We start from the raw sequence: 19288 nt of genomic DNA, 5'->3' as shown, positions 1-19288 counted from the left end.
TGTGTGTTCATGTGTGTGTGTGTTTATGTGTGTTCATGTGTGTGTTTATGTGTGTTCATGTGTGTGTCTGTGTGTGTTTATGTGTGTTCATGTGTGTGTGTGTGTGTGTTTATGTGTGTTCATGTGTGTGTCTGTGTGTGTTTATGTGTGTTCATGTGTGTGTGTGTTTATGTGTGTTCATGTGTGTGTCTGTGTGTTTATGTGTGTTCATGTGTGTGTGTGTTTATGTGTGTTCATGTGTGTTTATGTGTGTTCATGTGTGTGTGTGTGTGTGTTTATGTGTGTTCATGTGTGTGTCTGTGTGTGTTTATGTGTGTTCATGTGTGTGTGTGTGTTTATGTGTGTTCATGTGTGTGTGTGTTTATGTGTGTTCATGTGTGTGTCTGTGTGTGTTTATGTGTGTTCATGTGTGTGTGTGTTTATGTGTGTTCATGTGTGTGTTTATGTGTGTTCATGTGTGTGTCTGTGTGTGTTTATGTGTGTTCATGTGTGTGTGTGTTTATGTGTGTTCATGTGTGTGTTTATGTGTGTTCATGTGTGTGTCTGTGTGTGTTTATGTGTGTTCATGTGTGTGTGTGTTTATGTGTGTTCATGTGTGTGTCTGTGTGTGTTTGTGTGTGTTTATTTGTGTTCATGTGTGTGTTTATGTGTGTTCATGTGTGTGTTTATGTGTGTTCATGTGTGTGTTCATGTGTGTGTTTATGTGTGTTCATGTGTGTGTGTGTTTATGTGTGTTCATGTGTGTGTTTATGTGTGTTCATGTGTGTGTCTGTGTGTGTTTATGTGTGTTCATGTGTGTGTGTGTTTATGTGTGTTCATGTGTGTGTTTATGTGTGTTCATGTGTGTGTGTCTGTGTGTGTTTATGTGTGTTCATGTGTGTGTGTGTTTATGTGTGTTCATGTGTGTGTCTGTGTGTGTTTATGTGTGTTCATGTGTGTGTGTGTTTATGTGTGTTCATGTGTGTGTTTATGTGTGTTCATGTGTGTGTTTATGTGTGTTCATGTGTGTGTGTCTGTGTGTGTTTATGTGTGTTCATGTGTGTGTGTGTTTATGTGTGTTCATGTGTGTGTCTGTGTGTGTTTATGTGTGTTCATGTGTGTGTGTGTTTATGTTTGTTCATGTGTGTGTGTGTTTATGTGTGTTCATGTGTGTGTGTGTGTTTATGTGTGTTCATGTGTGTGTCTGTGTGTGTTTATGTGTGTTCATGTGTGTGTGTGTTTATGTTTGTTCATGTGTGTGTGTGTTTATGTGTGTTCATGTGTGTGTCTGTGTGTGTTTATGTTTGTTCATGTGTGTGTGTGTTTATGTGTGTTCATGTGTGTGTCTGTGTGTGTTCATGTGTGTGTGTGTTTATGTGTGTTCATGTGTGTGTCTGTGTGTGTTTATGTGTGTTCATGTGTGTGTGTGTTTATGTTTGTTCATGTGTGTGTGTGTTTATGTGTGTTCATGTGTGTGTCTGTGTGTGTTTATGTGTGTCTATGTGACGCTTCATGAGCTGAACTAATAAAGCTCAAAAAACAAAACTCAATTCAAAAAGTGTAGAATGTTAACCTCCTCTGGTTTAACAACACATTAGATGGGTATGATTCATTAATATGAGCTCATTGTTGCAAATCTAATTACTTTTAAATAACAACCCAGTAAACACGTTCAGCTGCTGTCTAACTTCTCTCATTCAATAACTGCATGAATCTACACTGTTCCACCTCCGATAGCTTCTTCAAATGAAACGAAATACACAGTAAGACAGTAGACAGCCGATAGCATGACTAGAGTATGTGTTCAGATGTCTGTAGATTAATGAGCCGAAGTTACCTCAGACACCTGGACAATCTTTAAAGTTACCACATCTGGTTCTCAGACACCTGGACAATCTTTAAAGTTACCACATCTGGTTCTCAGACACCTGGACAATCTTTAAAGTTACCACATCTGGTTCTCAGACACCTGGACAATCTTTAAAGATACCACATCTGGTTCTCAGACACCTGGACAATCTTTAAAGATACCACATCTGGTTCTCAGACACCTGGACAATCTTTAAAGATACCACATCTGGTTCTCAGACACCTGGACAATCTTTAAAGATACCACATCTGGTTCTCAGACACCTGGACAATCTTTAAAGATACCACATCTGGTTCTCAGACACCTGGACAATCTTTAAAGTTACCACATCTGGTTCTCAGACACGAGGACAATCTTTAAAGATACCACATCTGGTTCTCAGACACCTGGACAATCTTTAAAGTTACCACATCTGGTCCTCAGACACCTGGACAATCTTTAAAGTTACCACATCTGGTTCTCAGACACGAGGACAATCTTTAAAGATACCACATCTGGTTCTCAGACACGAGGACAATCTTTAAAGATACCACATCTGGTTCTCAGACACGAGGACAATCTTTAAAGATACCACATCTGGTTCTCAGACACGAGGACAATCTTTAAAGATACCACATCTGGTTCTCAGACACCTGGACAATCTTTAAAGTTACCACATCTGGTTCTCAGACACGAGGACAATCTTTAAAGATACCACATCTGGTTCTCAGACACGAGGACAATCTTTAAAGATACCACATCTGGTTCTCAGACACGAGGACAATCTTTAAAGATACCACATCTGGTTCTCAGACACGAGGACAATCTTTAAAGATACCACATCTGGTTCTCAGACACCTGGACAATCTTTAAAGATACCACATCTGGTTCTCAGACACCTGGACAATCTTTAAAGATACCACATCTGGTTCTCAGACACCTGGACAATCTTTAAAGTTACCACATCTGGTTCTCAGACACGAGGACAATCTTTAAAGATACCACATCTGGTTCTCAGACACCTGGACAATCTTTAAAGTTACCACATCTGGTTCTCAGACACGAGGACAATCTTTAAAGATACCACATCTGGTTCTCAGACACCTGGACAATCTTTAAAGTTACCACATCTGGTCCTCAGACACCTGGACAATCTTTAAAGTTACCACATCTGGTTCTCAGACACGAGGACAATCTTTAAAGATACCACATCTGGTTCTCAGACACCTGGACAATCTTTAAAGTTACCACATCTGGTCCTCAGACACCTGGACAATCTTTAAAGTTACCACATCTGGTTCTCAGACACCTGGACAATCTTTAAAGATACCACATCTGGTCCTCAGACACGAGGACAATCTTTAAAGATACCACATCTGGTTCTCAGACACGAGGACAATCTTTAAAGATACCACATCTGGTTCTCAGACACGAGGACAATCTTTAAAGATACCACATCTGGTTCTCAGACACGAGGACAATCTTTAAAGATACCACATCTGGTTCTCAGACACGAGGACAATCTTTAAAGATACCACATCTGGTTCTCAGACACCTGGACAATCTTTAAAGTTACCACATCTGGTTCTCAGACACGAGGAATACAGCTAATTAGCAAGAGGACATTAAATGAGCTGATTCCTGAATGGAGTCTGGCGGTGACCACGTTCAGTTTGACATCAGTGAAGTGAACTGTGTTTCTAGAAGATAACTAGTGAGCTGAATTCACCAGAAACAACTGGACCTCATGAGGCGTTATCACATGTTGGAGAACATTCAACTAGTTGTTTAGTGAATGTAGTCTGGTGGTGAGATACAGTTACCTGCAGCAGCAGTTTGTCAGTTACCTGCAGCAGCAGTTTGTCAGTTACCTGCAGCAGCAGCTTGTCAGTTACCTGCAGCAGCAGCAGTTTGTCAGTTACCTGCAGCAGCAGCAGTTTGTCAGTTACCTGCAGCAGCAGCAGTTTGTCAGTTACCTGCAGCAGCAGCAGTTTGTCAGTTACCTGCAGCAGCAGTTTGTCAGTTACCTGCAGCAGCAGCAGTTTGTCAGTTACCTGCAGCAGCAGCAGTTTGTCAGTTACCTGCAGCAGCAGCAGTTTGTCAGTTACCTGCAGCAGCAGTTTGTCAGTTACCTGCAGCAGCAGTTTGTCAGTTACCTGCAGCAGCAGCAGTTTGTCAGTTACCTGCAGCAGCAGCAGTTTGTCAGTTACCTGCAGCAGCAGTTTGTCAGTTACCTGCAGCAGCAGTTTGTCAGTTACCTGCAGCAGCAGTTTGTCAGTTACCTGCTGCAGCAGCAGTTTGTCAGTTACCTGCAGCAGCAGCAGTTTGTCAGTTACCTGCAGCAGCAGTTTGTCAGTTACCTGCAGCAGCAGTTTGTCAGTTACCTGCAGCAGCAGCAGTTTGTCAGTTACCTGCAGCAGCAGCAGTTTGTCAGTTACCAGCAGCAGCAGCAGTTTGTCAGTTACCTGCAGCAGCAGCAGTTTGTCAGTTACCTGCAGCAGCAGCAGTTTGTCAGTTACCTGCAGCAGCAGCAGTTTGTCAGTTACCTGCTGCTGCAGCAGTTTGTCAGTTACCTGCAGCAGCAGTTTGTCAGTTACCTGCAGCAGCAGCAGTTTGTCAGTTACCTGCAGCAGCAGCAGTTTGTCAGTTACCAGCAGCAGCAGCAGTTTGTCAGTTACCTGCAGCAGCAGCAGTTTGTCAGTTACCTGCAGCAGCAGCAGTTTGTCAGTTACCTGCAGCAGCAGCAGTTTGTCAGTTACCTGCAGCAGCAGTTTGTCAGTTACCTGCAGCAGCAGCAGTTTGTCAGTTACCTGCAGCAGCAGCAGTTTGTCAGTTACCTGCAGCAGCAGCAGTTTGTCAGTTACCTGCAGCAGCAGCAGTTTGTCAGTTACCTGCAGCAGCAGCAGTTTGTCCAGCAGCTGGTCCTCCTGTCCGAACAGCAGCTCCTCCAGCAGCTGAACCGAGCTGTCCTTCTCTCGCAGCTCCGACAGACTCTGGACGTGTTTCTGCCGCTTCAGAGCCTCTTCCTCCGGCTCGCGGCTCGCTGCTCGAGTCCTCTTCTTCTTCATCTTCTTCCTGTCCGGTTGCTTCTCCTCCGTCTCCGGCAGCCTGATGACGTTCAGCTCCTCCGTGTTCTCCGTGTTCTCCGTGTTCTCCGTGTTCTCCGTGTTCTTCATGTTCTCCAGCACACAGTCGCTCTGTCTGAGTCGAACCTGCTAACAGCAGCTGGTGGTTCAACATGTGGAGCCGCCGGATGTGACCAGAGTTCTTCTTCATGTGTTTCCGGTAAGGTGACCTCTGAACCCCCCCGTGTTCACTGACTGTCATAGGGGGTTAATAGAGTCCGGGTTGCCAGGTTGGGACCAGAGAGTTTAGTTCCTTGTTGGGGAATACCAATAGAAATAAAATAACATTTAAAAATGAATACAAATACTTATATAAAATACTATTAAAGAATACAGATCAAATAAAAACTAATATAAAATACTAATAAAAATCAAAATGTATACAAAATAATAAAAAAAAAAAAGTATACTAATATAACTATTTATAAAATACTAATAAAGATACTAATAAACTAAGAACCAATACAAAATAATAATATACAAATACAAAAACTAATACAACTAATAAAAAATACTAATGAAAAATACTAAGAATAAAAACTAATACAAAACAATAATAAAAAAACAACTATAAATACTATTACAACTAAAATAAAATACTAAAACAAAATAATAATAATAATTATAATAAGCAAATACTAATACTAATACTACTAATGTAAAATACTAATAAAAAAATAAATCTAATACAAAATAATAAAAAACAAATACTAATACAACTGATATATAATACCAATTAAAATACTAATAAAAATGATATGATATACTAATAAACTAATACTAAATATGAATCAAATTATACAAAATACAAAAAAACTAATACAAAACATTGATAAAAATAATATCAATATTAAAAAACATAATACAAAATACAGACAATTATCAAAGTAAAAAACAAAAAATAAAATAATATTGACTTTGGACTGATGAACCACTTTGTCATGTTTATAAAATGATATTAATATAATAATGATATAAATGTGCTATATGAATTAACTGGCTTTTGTAATTGATGTATGACTGTATGAATACGTTATTGTATTAATGTATTATAATAATATATAATGTATTATATCAAGCTGGGGATTCTTGGTTATTCTGTCAGATGAATTCAGCCGTAGATCTCTGAATGTGTGTGGAGATCTTTTAAACATGAGACTGACGAGAGGAGAAATCAGAGAATCATCAAACGATGGAGAGTTTATTATTATTATTTAAAATACAGAGAACATGCTGTTAAACTGGGATCAGAACAAACCAGCAGTCCCAGTATGAATCTAAAGCTACGATCACCACTACAGTTAGCACTACGGTCGCTCCTCCAGCAGAGGAGATAAGTCACTGTTAATAATCATTACTATTATTATTATTATTAATAATGATGTGTTTCTGTTTGTTTAGTAACTTTTTACAATGACTGAAGATTTACAGCAAACACTTTGTAAGGCAAACGGGGGGGCTTCCTGTCGCAGTTAAAAATGCATCGTTACCTACTGCACATGTCAAACACAAGAGAAGAAGAGCTACAGGAAGGACTTCTGCTCAAAACAAGAGAACCTCAAATGAGCTCATTATTGAACGGAGTCTGGTAGCAAACATCACAGAGAACCTGATGAGGAGTCATCACATGTTGCTCTGACACAAAGGGATCAACTCATTTATAATGAAACTAAATACACAGTAAGACAGTAGACAGCCGATAGCATGACTAGAGTATGTGTTCAGATGTCTGTAGATTAATGAGCCGAAGTTACCTCAGACACCTGGACAATCTTTAAAGTTACCACATCTGGTCCTCAGACACCTGGACAATCTTTAAAGATACCACATCTGGTTCTCAGACACCTGGACAATCTTTAAAGATACCACATCTGGTTCTCAGACACGAGGACAATCTTTAAAGTTACCACATCTGGTTCTCAGACACGAGGAATACAGCTAATTAACAAGAGAACATTAAATCAGCTGATTTCTGAATGGAGTCTGGTAGGAACAGCCCAAAGCCAACAGGTTGAACTGGAGTCTGCTTGTAGATTTACTACTAGGCCAAACGTACACTCACCGGCCACTTTATTAGGCACACCTGTTCAATTGCTTGTTAACACAAATAGCTAATCAGCCAATCACATGGCAGCAACTCAACGCATTACGTCATCTAGACGTGGTGAAGACGACTTGCTGAAGTTCAAACCGAGCATCAGAATGGGGAAGAAAGGGGATTTAAGTGACTTTGAACGTGGCATGGTTGTTGGTGCCACACGGGCTGGTCTGAGTATTAAACTGCTGATCTACTGGGATTTTCACGCACAACCATCTCTAGGGTTTACAGAGAATGGTCCCAACAAGAGAACAGATCCAGTGAGCGGGGTTGTGTGGACGGAAATGCCTTGTTGATGTCAGAGGTCAGAGGAGAATGGGCAGAGTGGTTGGAGATGATAGAAAGGCAACAGTAACTCAAATAACCACTCGTTACAACCAAGGTATGCAGAATACCATCTCTGAACGCACAACACGTCCAACCTTGAAGCAGATGAAGACCACCCGGTACTAGCAAGGTGTACCTAATAAAGAGGATACCACCCGGTACTAGCAAGGTGTACCTAATAAAGAGGATACCACCCGGTACTAGCAAGGTGTACCTAATAAAGTGGATACCAGCCGGTACTAGCAAGGTGTACCTAATAAAGTGGATGGTGTGTATGTTGCCCATAACCAGGAGAACATTAAATGTGCTTCTTCCTGAATGGAGTCTGGTGGTGACCCGGTTCAGTTTGACATCAGTGAAGTGAACTGTGTTTCTAGAAGATAACTAGTGAGCTGAATTTAGCAGAACCAACTGGACCTCATGAGGAGTGATCACATGTTGCTCTCCTGTTGCTCTGCAGTGAGAGAACATGAAACTATCAGATGTTTTGTATGGAGTCTGGTAGGAAGCAGTGGATTACTGACTGTAGATTAGTACTATGCTAAGCGTATTTTGCTGATGACCAGGAGAACGTAAAGTGTGCTGCTTTCTGAATGGAGTCTGGTGACCACGTTGTTATCACATGTTTCTCTGCTGTTGCCCTCTAAAGTAAGAGAACTTTAACTTAGTGAGAAGTTACCTCAACACATCTCAACACATCTCTCCACCAGTCTAAATGTATTTTCCATCATATTAAAACATATTCTGGTGTCATACAGAATATAGAATCACAACATGGAGTCATCATTTTATGAATAAAAAGTCACAATAGGATGAAAATAAAAATGGTAAAATGTGTGAAAATTCACTTTTTTTAAAATGTAAAACTGAGCTGGTTGTAATTTTGAGTTTCAGTAATGATAGAAAAATAATAAAACATTAATACATCATCAGTCTTTAATGATTTCATATTTAAAAAAATCTAAATTCACCAAGAAAAATCTGATTTTCTGCTTTCCATAAAGAATTCTATCGTTTATTTTTACATTTTAATATTCATCTTTTACCCATATTATTCCTTTATTTGTACTTTCTACTGTTTATATATATTTTGTGTAATTCCCTTCCCCCTGATATTATCTCTATATCTCTTTATTATGTTCAATAAGTCTTTATTTATAACCAGAAAGAGATAACGGGCCGTAAACAGTCTGTATGTTAAACTGCGACTGGAGCTCCACACGGACACAAAGATCATCAATCATCACTTCAGAACATTAACGAGGCTGTTTCATATCTTTCAAATCAATAAAAGATGAAAACAGAAAAGTGTCACATGATTTAAATCAAACCTGCAGTTTTAAACTTCACATTTATGAAGACGATTAGAGGACGGAGAATCAAGTCCTAATTATTATTAACAAATCCATATTACTGGAATTAAGTCTTAATATCATGAGAATAAAAACGTGTCATAATCATAACATAGAAATCAAGACATAAATCAGTTTTATGAGATAAAGTCGTATTTTTATGAAGAAACGTTCCTGTTTTGCTTTTTATGGTAAAATACAACTTCATTCTCATAATAATAATATTAATATATTAATATTAATAATAACATAATAATATTGTCTTTTATTTGTAAAATCACAACGATAAACTTTGTGACTGTTTTATTCTGTAAACTTTTGACTTTATTTCAATTAAATTAAAACTTGTTTCTCCGAACTTTCTAAAAATATTACGACTTTTTAATCGTTCGTAAGCGTAAGCTTTTTACTCCATAAAATTACCAACATTAAATCTTGTAATATTTTCTTGACAGCAAACTCAGAAACTCAGAAGTTCAACACTATGAATTCTGGGTAATTATTTAACACTGCATGTAGGCGTCGCCGTGCCGACCCGACACCAAACGCTCAAATAAAGACGACATGCAACAAGTTCAGTTTGTAGTTAGAGGAGACAAGGGAGGAAGGAAGGAAGGGAGGAAGGGAGGAAGGGAGGAAGGGAGGAAGGGAGGATAGAAGAGTCCTTGCTGCAGGAGGAAGACTTCTTGTTTGACTGATTGTCTGTCCCGTCAACCCCCCCCACGCCGTCACATGGTACGACCCGCTGCAGCAGGAGGAGGAGGAGTCAGGCGAGCTCAGGTGAGTTAGTTTCGTCCATCTTGGCACTTAAAGACTCGATCACCTCAGGAAGTGATCCGCGTCACATCAGGTCACGTCCCGCCAAAGTGAGATGCGTCACATCGCCGACATCACCAGGACAAGGTGAGGCTGCTGATGATGACGCAGTCGAAGTATTTATAGGTGTTTCCACACGTCGGTCTCAGTGTCAACCGAGTTCATGACGTCCAGAGAAGAAAAAGAAGAAGAAGAAGAAACAAGTTGAGGTCAAAGTCACATGATCAGACCTCTCCTCAGCCAATCAGCTGTGAGCGTAGATGAGGCGCTGACGCAGGACGTCGAGGATGACGAAGCTGGATGCTGCAGATGTGATGTCATCAAACAGGATGGAGGTGTGTGTGTGTGTGTGGTTCACCTCCCAACAGGAGGAAGAGGAGGAGCTCCTCTCATCACTGCAACAGACACACAGACAGAAGATCAACGCTCAGAGAGAGAAACAACAACCGAACCAGTAGAGGCGGGAAAACAGTTTTAATGATTTATAACCAGATGTTTTAACACCAGGATGGATCTATCTGCTTCATCTGAGTCTATGAGGAGCTACAAGGAAGTTACCACTTTTATTGTGGTAGTCTGAGTAACGTGACGTCATATCCGTTCCGTATCCTTCAACCAAAACAAAGCTCAGAGAGTGTAAAACGTTGGAGGGTCGTCGTGGATACGACCTGCACCCTCCCATGTTAAATCCAGCGTGGTAAACACTACACATCCAGTAAAGGATGGAAACACTTTGGGTTTCACACATTGACAGGAAAAGCAGAGCTAAACAGAGCAGAGCTACACAGAGCAGAGATACACAGAGCAGAGATACACAGAGCAGAGCTACACAGAGCAGAGATACACAGAGCAGAGATACACAGAGCAGAGATACACAGAGCAGAGATACACAGAGCAGAGCTACACAGAGCAGAGCTAGACAGAGCAGAGCTACACAGAGCAGAGCTACACAGAGCAGAGATACACAGAGCAGAGCTACACAGAGCAGAGATACACAGAGCAGAGCTACACAGAGCAGAGATACACAGAGCAGAGATACACAGAGCAGAGCTACACAGAGCAGAGCTAGACAGAGCAGAGCTACACAGAGCAGAGATACACAGAGCAGAGATACACAGAGCAGAGCTACACAGAGCAGAGATACACAGAGCAGAGATACACAGAGCAGAGATACACAGAGCAGAGATACACAGAGCAGAGATACACAGAGCAGAGATACACAGAGCAGAGATACACAGAGCAGAGCTAGACAGAGCAGAGCTACACAGAGCAGAGATACACAGAGCAGAGATACACAGAGCAGAGATACACAGAGCAGAGCTACACAGAGCAGAGCTACACAGAGCAGAGCAGAGCTACACAGAGCAGAGCTACACAGAGCAGAGATACACAGAGCAGAGATACACAGAGCAGAGCTACACAGAGCAGAGCTACACAGAGCAGAGCAGAGCTACACAGAGCAGAGCTACACAGAGCAGAGCAGAGCTACACAGAGCAGAGCTACACAGAGCAGAGCTACACAGAGCAGAGCTACACAGAGCAGAGATACACAGAGCAGAGCTACACAGAGCAGAGCTACACAGAGCAGAGATACACAGAGCAGAGATACACAGAGCAGAGCAGAGCTAAAGCTGCACACTTCTAAAAAAGGACAAAATATGTCCGAAAATATGTTTGATTTTTTTTTTAAAGAAGGCCGAAATATGTCAGAAAAAAGGCAGAAAAAATGCCGTGTGTCCGAAATATGGCCAAAAAAACATCCCAAAGAAAGACGGAAATATATTCAAACAAAAGTCTGAAATATTTCCCCAAAAAAAGGCAGATACTGACATTTGTGTTCTCTGCATTGAAACAGCCCCGATGGAGCTGACCATGGATGATAAAGAGAACGGAGAACTAACCCTCATATAGTGGTGTATAAATACACAGTACTGCAGTAGTGCTGGTACTGTGTGTGTATGTGTGTGTGTATGTGTGTGCGTGCGTGTGTGCGTGCGTGCGTGCGTGCGTGCGTGTACCTCTGTTGGCCTTGCTGGGGTAGATCTTGGCGAAGTGTCGGTACTCGTCTGGAGGAGGGAAGTCGTCCAGAGGATGAAACGAATACTTGGACTCAAAATCATCTGCAGGAAAACAGACGACACGTCAGCTCTGGACAAACTCAGAGGTGGAAGACAAATAAAGGACGAATCAAAGGTCAGAGGTCAGAGGTCAGAGGACGGAGAGACTGATGAAGGAAGAGGAGGAAGAGGAAGAAGTCGTGGCGCCCTAACAGAAACTCAACAGATATCAATACAGTATAGATGAATCAGTGAAGAAGCTGAATTCATCTTTAGCATTAGAAACACATCTGCTCATATTCGTTGTCATAGAGACGGAGACAAGTTGTTGCCGTGAATTGATTGACCTTTAAAGGGATAGTTGAGGTGTTTCTGTGTGGTTGTATGTATGGAGGATGGAATCTGACAAAATAAATAAATAATTAATCAATAAATAAATGACTCGATCAATAAATAAATATGTCATTAAATGTAGCAGAATAATATTATAAATAAATGTAGTCATTAATTAATTGATAAAATATGACATAAATTGATATTTCTGTTTTAATTTGCTTCTTTATCCAATTATTTATATGGGAAATAAATAAAGGTAAATATGTATAAATACTTAAATAAATACATACATTTAAAAATTAATATAAAATAAATATAAAAATAAATTAAAAAATAAATGCAAAATAAATAAATTAAAGGGAAAATGAAACAGGAGAGTAAATAAATAAGGGAATTAATACAAGGATATATAAATAAATAAAGAAGCAAATTAAGGACGGAACCTGTCAAAATCAAATATAAATAAATGACTTGATCAATAAATCAATGTCATTAAATGTAGCAAAAATAATATAAAAAATAAATGTAGTCATTAATTAATTGATCTGTTTTAATTTGCCTTTTAATGAATTTAAGTATCTATTTTTTGCATTTATTATTTATTTATTTTACATTCATTTTGAAATGTATGTATTTATTTAAGTATGTATATATATTTACCTTTATTTATTTCCCATACAAATAAAAAAAGAAGCAAATTAAAACAGAAATATCAGTTTATGTCACATTTTATAAATTAATTAATAACTACATTTATTTTTAATATAATTTTCGCTGCATTTAATGACATATTGATTTATTGATTGAGTCATTTATTTATTTTTGATATTGGCAGGTTTCGTCCTCCGTAGTATGAGGTACTTCTCCATAGTCAATGTATTACTACAGTAGTAACAGAGTAGCTGGTCTGATGGAGAGAGTATTACTACAGTAGTAACAGAGTAGCTGGTCTGATGGAGAGAGTATTACTACAGTAGTAACAGAGTACCTGGTCTGATGGAGAGAGTATTACTACAGTAGTAACAGAGTACCTGGTCTGATGGAGAGAGTATTACTACAGTAGTAACAGAGTAGCTGGTCTGATGGAGAGAGTATTACTACAGTAGTAACAGAGTAGCTGGTCTGATGGAGAGAGTATTACTACAGTAGTAACAGAGTAGCTGGTCTGATGGAGAGAGTATTACTACAGTAGTAACAGAGTAGCTGGTCTGATGGAGAGAGTATTACTACAGTAGTAACAGAGTAGCTGGTCTGATGGAGAGAGTATTACTACAGTAGTAACAGAGTACCTGGTCTGATGGAGAGAGTATTACTACAGTAGTAACAGAGTAGCTGGTCTGATGGAGAGAGTATTACTACAGTAGTAACAGAGTAGCTGGTCTGATGGAGAGAGGAGACTCACCGACAAATGAGCGAGGGATGGAGGAGGAGGAGGAGTGTCCATTGCGGAGAGGAGGAGGAGGCGGAGGAGGAGCAGCGGGGGTGCGGGTGGGCGGGGGAGGAGGTTTCCCTCTAGCGGGGGGGTCAGCGGAGAGGGAGGGGCTACCATGAGTCCTGTAAGGAGGAGGGGGCGGAGCTTCTCTACCGCCGGCCCTCAACGACGACGGCTGGACGGGAACAGGAGGAGCTGAGGACAGGGATCAGATAGTAGTATTTGATGTACTGTGTGTTTGTAGTATTATATTGTAGTAATATTTGATGTACTGTGTGTTGAGCCCTCACCTGCTCCTCTACCTGGCGTCTCTCTGACGGGTGGCGGTGGCCTGTTGGCGCCCTGTTGGGAGGGGGTGGGGGAGGCGGGGGGTGGAGGAGGGGCGGGGCCTCTGGTGGGGGTGTGGCCTCCCGGCGAGGGGGCGGTCCTCTTGTTGCTGAGGGAGTTGTGACGCTGCGGCAGCTCGGGCGCCGCCTCGCCGCCGCCTGTCGGACCGTTAGTGATGCGGTAGGGCGGAGGGGGCGGGGCCAGGGAGGAGGAAGAGGTGGAGGAGGCGGGGTTTCCTCCTGAGGTGGGAGGGCGTCTGCTGTTGCCAGGAGACGGAGGAGGTTTGGAGGGGAGGGGCGGGGTGTTGTTTGGCGTCGGGGGGAGGGGCTTCTCCCTGTTGTACGAGGAGGAGGAGGAGGAAGGAGGGGAGGGGGCGTTACCACGCCGACAGAGAGGAGGAGGCGGCGGGGGGTCGGAGGAGGAGTGCTTCATGCTGCTGGAGGGGGAGGAGGGGGAGGGAGAGGAGGTCAGATTGGGCAGAGAGGGACGCTGGGAGCGACTCGTCTCCACGGGCGACAGCGCCTGAGGGGAGGGGCTCCCTGTGTCGTCATGGCGATGGCTGGGGGGGCGCGGCGCTGCGGCTCGAGAACGCCCAGAAGACCCGTCTGTCAGGAAACAACAAACCAACTCCTCAATATTATAATGATATAATAATAATATATAACAAAATACAAAAACATACAAATAAATATTAAAAATAGTTCTATACATTGTTCAATGTAACTAAACACTAAAATATATATATATATATTTAAATAATCCAAAATATGAAATAAAAAAATATTAAAAAATTAATTTAAAAATTAAATGAAAAATACAAATAAAATAATGATGTAAATAATTAACATAAATAAAATAAAATAAATAATTCAAGATAAAAATAAAATGCTAAAACAAGTAAATATACAGTAAGAATTAATAACAAAAATAACAAATAACAGAATAAGTTATAAACATCGTCTTCACCTCCGACCGGTCTCAGTTTGGGGACTCCGCCCGTGAACAGCCCTCCGATTGGTGGAACGGAACCCGACGGACTTCCTGCCGCGCTGCCATTGGCTCCCCCTGTTGCTGTTCCGCCTCCTTTGGGCTCTGAGAACCAACAACCATTGGACAAGTGAGTGAGGGCTCCGCCTCCTGTGGACAACGACGTCACTACACTCTACGATGACACTACGATGACACTACGATGACATCACTGACTGGATGAGTGAGTGAGGTGAGGTGAGGAGGGATGCGGGTGAGATCAGGTGACGACGTCAAACACTGAGGCGAGGTGAGGTGAGATGAAGTGAGACGGTCAAATTGAATGAAGTGTTTACGCTCCCACGCGGCTCCGATGACATCATCGACAGCACAGCATGAGTGACAAAATCATTACATAACATTATAGTCGATGACATCATCACACAGAGATACAGAGTCTTTAGTAAACTACCTTCCTCTCGTGTTCAGACAGAACGCCAAGCGGGAATCTAACCTTTCAACAGTTTGGGTTTATTCACTTTAAAGTAGATGCTGTCGATCGTTCTGGTTCTGGTTCTGACTGTAACAGCACTATTCCTAATATTAATATCACTATGCAACCAACATGTTAAACATATTCATCTTGGGGTGCACCTTTTGCTCTCCTTATTTTTTACATGTTAAAAGTGGCCACCAAACGCCAAGAACTGGATACCAATTACTCAAAATGGTTGCCAATGGCAACCTGGCAACCTGGCAACCCTCCTGCCGAGCCGTGCGTCCCCTTTCTAGTCACGCTGCCCCCTGGTGGACATACAGCTGCTCCAGCTGTTAGAACGTTCACACACACACATCTACGGTGTGTTGTCACTCTATTACACCTCCCTCACCTTTCTGTTGGGTCTGTTTCACCTGTTGGGCGGGACAACTTCAAAATATATAAATAATCCAACAAATTAATAAAAAAAATGAAAAAGAACAAAATAAAAATATTAATTAATAGAAATAATGTAAAAACTACTTCGATATAAATAAATATATATATATATATATATATTAAAAAATGCAAAAACTATATCTGTAAATATACAAAAAATATTTAAAATAAAATATTAAAAAAATGTAAACTACAAATAGAAATACAAAAATATAAGGAATATAAATACTATAAATTATTATGAATCTCAAAATAAAAACACAGTAAAATTCCAATAAATAAAATCATCATTATGATTAGTACATAGTTTAGTGACACCATGTTAATCCCAGCATAGCTCCGCCCGCCTCACACCTGGAACTGAAAACACCTGGAACTGAGAACGCTGCTTTATTCCAACACGCGTCTCATTCTCATTTATTTGGAATTAAAAATGTCAAACAGTCAAATTATTATTATTATTATGTTGCTGCTACACGTCCATTCATCAGGAGCTATTCGGACTTCTTACTCTTTACGTTGGTGTGTTTGTATTTCCTCGTGCTTCCCTTCCATGTACTGGATGCTCATACTTTATATACAGTAGTACACTATGTACATATATTTACTCAAGTACTTAAGTACAACTTTTAGGTTCTTCTACTTTACTTGAGTATTTCTATCTCCTGCTGCTTTCTACTTCTACTCTCCTACACCTCACAGTCAATACTCTACTCTTTACTCCACTACATCTCATACTTTATCTGATACTAATACTTTTATACTTAGTAACATTTAGAATGCAGGACTTTGAGTTGAGTATTTCTACACTGTGGTATCAGTACTTTTACTGCAGTAAAAGATTTGAGTACTTCTTCCACCTCTGTATATCTTGTAGCCAACACTAAAAACTATATTGTTATTATTGTTCTTATTATTCTTAGTGCTCCCACAGGAGCAGAATGAGAGCAGCGTTGGAATAAACCAGAATGATGCTTTAGGAGTCAGTCAGGTGTAAACAGGAAGCAGGATGTGCATCAGCCAGCAGGTGAGTCATCAGCTAGCTTAGCATAGCCGCGTTACAGCTACGTGCAGTAGCTAACAAGCTAGCATGCTAACAGGACAGCGTTTCACTCCAAACATCTGACTGATGCTTCCTCTGACAGACTGGTTGTGCTTTCAGACGGAGTCACACGCTGGAACTATTTCTTGTCAGATTTGTGTATCCATCTGCCCGGTCTCGTTCTGTCCGTTAACTCTCTGTGGATTAACGGACTCAACAGACAAGATGTCTGAAGAGTTAACTGAATAAATGTCCTGGTTTGATGCTACGTTTTCCAGCTCTGATCCCGAGGTCTACCCCGGGTCTACCCCGGGTCTCCGACCAGTTGGTCCTGCCCAGAAAACCTCCAAAGGAAGGAGCCCAGGAGGATCCAGATTAGATGTTGAACCACCTCATCGACTCTCCTCTGAGCTCCTCACCCTAATGTCTCTACTGTCTCTCTAGCGACGACACAAAGTGTTCCAAAGATAATTATTGACAGATATTGAGACGGTATTTCTGCAGTCCGGTCACATTATTCTATTATTCTATTATTCTGGGGAAGGACGAGGAGGATTCACACAGTCCAAGAAATAGTTCCAACATGTGACTGTCTCTGTGGTTTCATAGTTCTGTTTGTGTCCAGATGAAACAAACTGTTAATGATAAATCAGTGTTGTTGTTTGGACTGAAACTCTGAGTAACACAAGTATCATCAGTTCAACAGGAGCTCTGCAGGAGCTCTGCAGGACGCTGCAGGACGGGTTCTAACCAGCTGCTCCACCACCTGTCCACCACCAACACCCAGCAGTCTGATATGTATTTCATCTGTCCTGTGGTGCTGTGTCACTAGGGCTGGGGATCCTTTGGGTGCTAAAGCCATATATTTACGGAGCTGTAAACCAGTGGTTCCCATCCTGGGGTCTGGGCGCCAAAGATCACGGGGGGGGGGGCACCAGGATTTGTCTGCTCTGAGGTTGTCAAAATTTGATTTAAAATGTACAACTAAAATTATAATAAGACACTTAGTGGATCATTTATTCAAAAGTCTGAATATAAAACAATTGAAAAAGGAGAGAAATAAACATTACAGTAACAGAATATTGATTCATATCTGATCAGAGTTGGTGAGTGATTGACAGCTGCTCAGAGACGGCAGACTCCAGATCAGCTCTGATTGGTTATTTTCCTACGGTCTGTGAAATCTTGAAGTTGCCGTTAGGAGCACCGGAGGACACAGAGAGATGATTTTTTTTCAGATTACCTGTCTCATGCTCTACTGTCAGGATATAGTTTAATAAAAATAACTTTTTTTAATCACATTTGCTCCGTTTCTACCCACTGCTGCTTTAACGTGTCACTGAATGAGGAACAGAAGTCTGCTTTGCCATTCTGTCCGGTAGATACCGGTCATGTAGGAAAATATAGGAACCGGTTTGGCATATTGTCGGCGGGGTTTGGTACCCGACCCTACAGGAGATTACAATCAGCTCCGATTCAGAAAAGATCAGTGAAAAAGGAAAGAAAAGTTAAATCATTATCGTCAAAGTAAAAGTCACGACACTAACAGGAACATCTCAGACGTGGACGGACAGAAAAAAATGGTAAAACATGAACAAACAAGTAAATATATATAGTATCATATAAAAGATGTAAGTATATATCCCGGACGAGCCCCCAATAAAAGATGTAAAATGATAAATGTGTGTGTGACATGTCTGCTGTGCTGTTGTAATGTCAGCTACAGGTAGATACGCTCTATTTTACTCTATATTAGTTCACATGTCGTCAAAGTATGAAGACATTTCTAAGTGGATTTCTGGACGTTTATTGTGATGTCATCAGCGATGATGACGTCACACTGAATGAGATCAACATGTTTCACTGGCTGATGAAGAGGAGGAGGAGGAAGAGTTTTCACTCTGATTCACCTCCTGCAGGATCTTTGCCTCCCCGTCTTTGTCCTGCTGAATGTCTATTACAGACCATAATACCCTGTCATGTCACCATGGTTACGATGAGCTTAGTGACTGTAATGTTCACCCTGACTGAATGAGGCTAACGGCTGACGGCTAACAGCTGCTCATGTTTAACCACGGTGCTTCATTTCCACGGATCTGTCCAGAGATGGATGGGAATCATGGTTATGATTATCATATAGTAGTATCTTTTTGTTCTTCGCTCTGCAGCATGAAACAAAAGCTCCTTCAACTACCTCACTTAACTTTTGTAGCCAGTTAACATGATTAGTATTAATATAATAAATGACGAGAGAAGAAACTAAATGTTTCACTAAATCAAAATGGAAAACAAAAACACCAAATTGTATTCTGAGGTTTTCAGTTCATCTAATAATTTGTTTTAAAGGTGCTAAATGTGAGATTGGGAGCATCACCTATATGACGTATTTCTGTAGGCTAACAGGAAGTGATCATCTCTGGTTCCGTCCGCCAACAGGAAGTGATCATCTCCCTGGTTCCCTCCACTAACAGGAAGTGATCATCTCTGGTTCCGTCCGCCAACAGGAAGTGATCATCTCCCTGGTTCCCTCCACTAACAGGAAGTGATCATCTCTGGTTCCGTCCGCCAACAGGAAGTGATCATCTCCCTGATTCCCTCCACTAACAGGAAGTGATCATCTCTGGTTCCGTCCGCCAACAGGAAGT

At 41.1% G+C, this 19288-nt stretch overlaps 1 protein-coding gene and 1 long non-coding RNA gene across 8 annotated transcripts in view; one reads left to right on the top strand and one right to left on the bottom strand.

Moving 5' to 3' along the window:
* The window catches only part of LOC141781424 (WAS/WASL-interacting protein family member 2-like), a 35429-nt gene that overhangs the window by 2954 nt on the left and 13187 nt on the right, over window positions 1–19288 (bottom strand). For 4 of the 7 annotated variants that reach the window (XM_074657188.1, XM_074657186.1, XM_074657189.1 and 1 more), the window contains exons 4-8: window positions 14665–14790; window positions 13662–14303; window positions 13342–13566; window positions 11565–11666; window positions 4720–5148 (exon numbers count right to left, since the gene is read on the bottom strand). In XM_074657188.1, coding sequence (XP_074513289.1) covers window positions 4720–5148; window positions 11565–11666; window positions 13342–13566; window positions 13662–14303; window positions 14665–14790 — 1524 coding nt within the window. Of the gene's footprint in view, window positions 1–4719; window positions 5149–6123; window positions 6799–6880; window positions 7515–7592; window positions 9942–11564; window positions 11667–13341; window positions 13567–13661; window positions 14304–14664; window positions 14791–19288 lie in introns of those variants that run through there. The other 3 variants (XM_074657190.1, XM_074657192.1, XM_074657191.1) reach the window with 2 other exon arrangements.
* LOC141781425 (uncharacterized) lies at window positions 5030–17430 on the top strand. The gene is made up of 3 exons (XR_012596869.1): window positions 5030–5113; window positions 16525–16628; window positions 17342–17430. It is a non-coding gene; the product is annotated as an uncharacterized LOC141781425 (long non-coding RNA).

This window comes from Sebastes fasciatus, chromosome 13, assembly GCF_043250625.1.
Source record: "Sebastes fasciatus isolate fSebFas1 chromosome 13, fSebFas1.pri, whole genome shotgun sequence".
NCBI lineage: Eukaryota > Metazoa > Chordata > Actinopteri > Perciformes > Sebastidae > Sebastes > Sebastes fasciatus.
This window is presented reverse-complemented; position numbering and strand designations above follow the sequence as displayed.